At 38.7% G+C, this 1,347-nt stretch overlaps 1 protein-coding gene across 1 annotated transcript in view; it reads left to right on the forward strand.

Moving 5' to 3' along the window:
• The window catches only part of SIX3 (SIX homeobox 3), a 15,871-nt gene extending 15,755 nt beyond the window's left edge, over positions 1 to 116 (forward strand). Inside the window, exon 4 of the mRNA XM_009635676.1 lies at positions 3 to 116. Within this exon, the coding sequence (XP_009633971.1) occupies positions 3 to 116 (114 nt within the window). The remainder of the gene's footprint in view (positions 1 to 2) is intronic.
• Positions 117 to 1,347: the final 1,231 nt, after the last annotated feature.

Below are 1,347 nucleotides of genomic sequence, written 5' to 3' on the forward strand. Positions count from 1 at the left end.
AGTCTCCGTCCACGGCGGCCAGCCCGACCACCAGCGTCTCCAGTTTGACAGAAAGAGCCGAGACAGGCACCTCCATCCTCTCGGTAACCTCCAGCGACTCGGAATGTGATGTATGATATCGGAAAACAAACAAACAAACAAACAAAACAAAACAAAACAAAAACAAAAACAAAAAAAATCCAAACCCAAACAGCCAAGCACCCTCTCCCCGACCCGAGCAAAACAAACCGAGGCGACCTAGAATCAGGACACACACACGCATGCACGCACACACACAGCCGGGAGGAAAGAAAAGGCCAAAACCCGACCCAAACCTAATAGCAAACAAACAGACAGGGATCAGAGAATCCACCACCACCCAAAGCAAAAGTGACAATTGTATTCTTTTTAGGACAAGCACGATTTCTCCTTTGCGCTTTTCCATGGACGCATTTCACCCACTTGCATGATGATGATGATTAAATTTGTATCTGGGAAAAAATATTCTCTATAGTAAAGGAAAACAAACAGAAACCAGACAAACAAACGCAAACTCCGATCGAATTTGTACAAAAATCGAAAATTTAAAAAAAAATTAAAAAGGAACTCCTTGAAGAGGGAAATAACAAATGTTTATCGCCTTTTTGTTGGTCCTATTTCTCTCTCTTTCTCTCTCCCTCTCCCTTTCTCTCTGTTTTTTGTTTTGTTTTTTGTTTTTTTTTTTTAAGTCCAAGTGATGGTCCAGCCAAGATGCAATTTTCTGTTTTTTTGTTCAGCAGACAATCATTTTATTCGTAAGCACCTTTTTTTCTACACTTCTGTCACTGCCTGTGTGGGTACTGGTTATAAATGTGGAAAAAGAATAGTTATGACTGTAACAGATTTTTATTTTTATTTCAAAATTTTATATGAATTATGTATATCTTAATGATGCGGTCATTTTCCCAGTTTGTAATATATGTGTAGAAATGCTTGTATATGATATTTGCTCTACTCTTTCTTTCTTCCTCCCCCCTCTCTGTCTATCTCCCTCCCACCCTTTCTCTCTCTCTCCTTTTTATTTTCCTTGACTCGGTGTTCCTTGCACAAACTTAGCTGTCAAGGTCTGACGTGCTAGGTTTTCAAAAGGGACCTCAGCGATAGAAAAAAAAAGAAAAAGAAAAAGAAAAAAAAAAAAGCTTAGGGTGCAACCGTAGTTATCTTATGCAAAAGCTATTTTGAGTATTTCATAGCAGCTTTGGGGGGTCTCTTCTTAAACTCCACGTAGGACGCTTAAACTATTGTTTCCTTAACTGCGTGTTTATCTATATGTACAAACTTTCTAAATCAAATACAGTATTCCATTTTCTTATCTATCCAGCGATGTTG

The sequence above is a fragment of the Egretta garzetta genome, unplaced genomic scaffold (assembly GCF_000687185.1).
Source record: "Egretta garzetta isolate BGI_Z169 unplaced genomic scaffold, ASM68718v1 scaffold123, whole genome shotgun sequence".
Classification (NCBI taxonomy): Eukaryota; Metazoa; Chordata; class Aves; order Pelecaniformes; family Ardeidae; genus Egretta; species Egretta garzetta.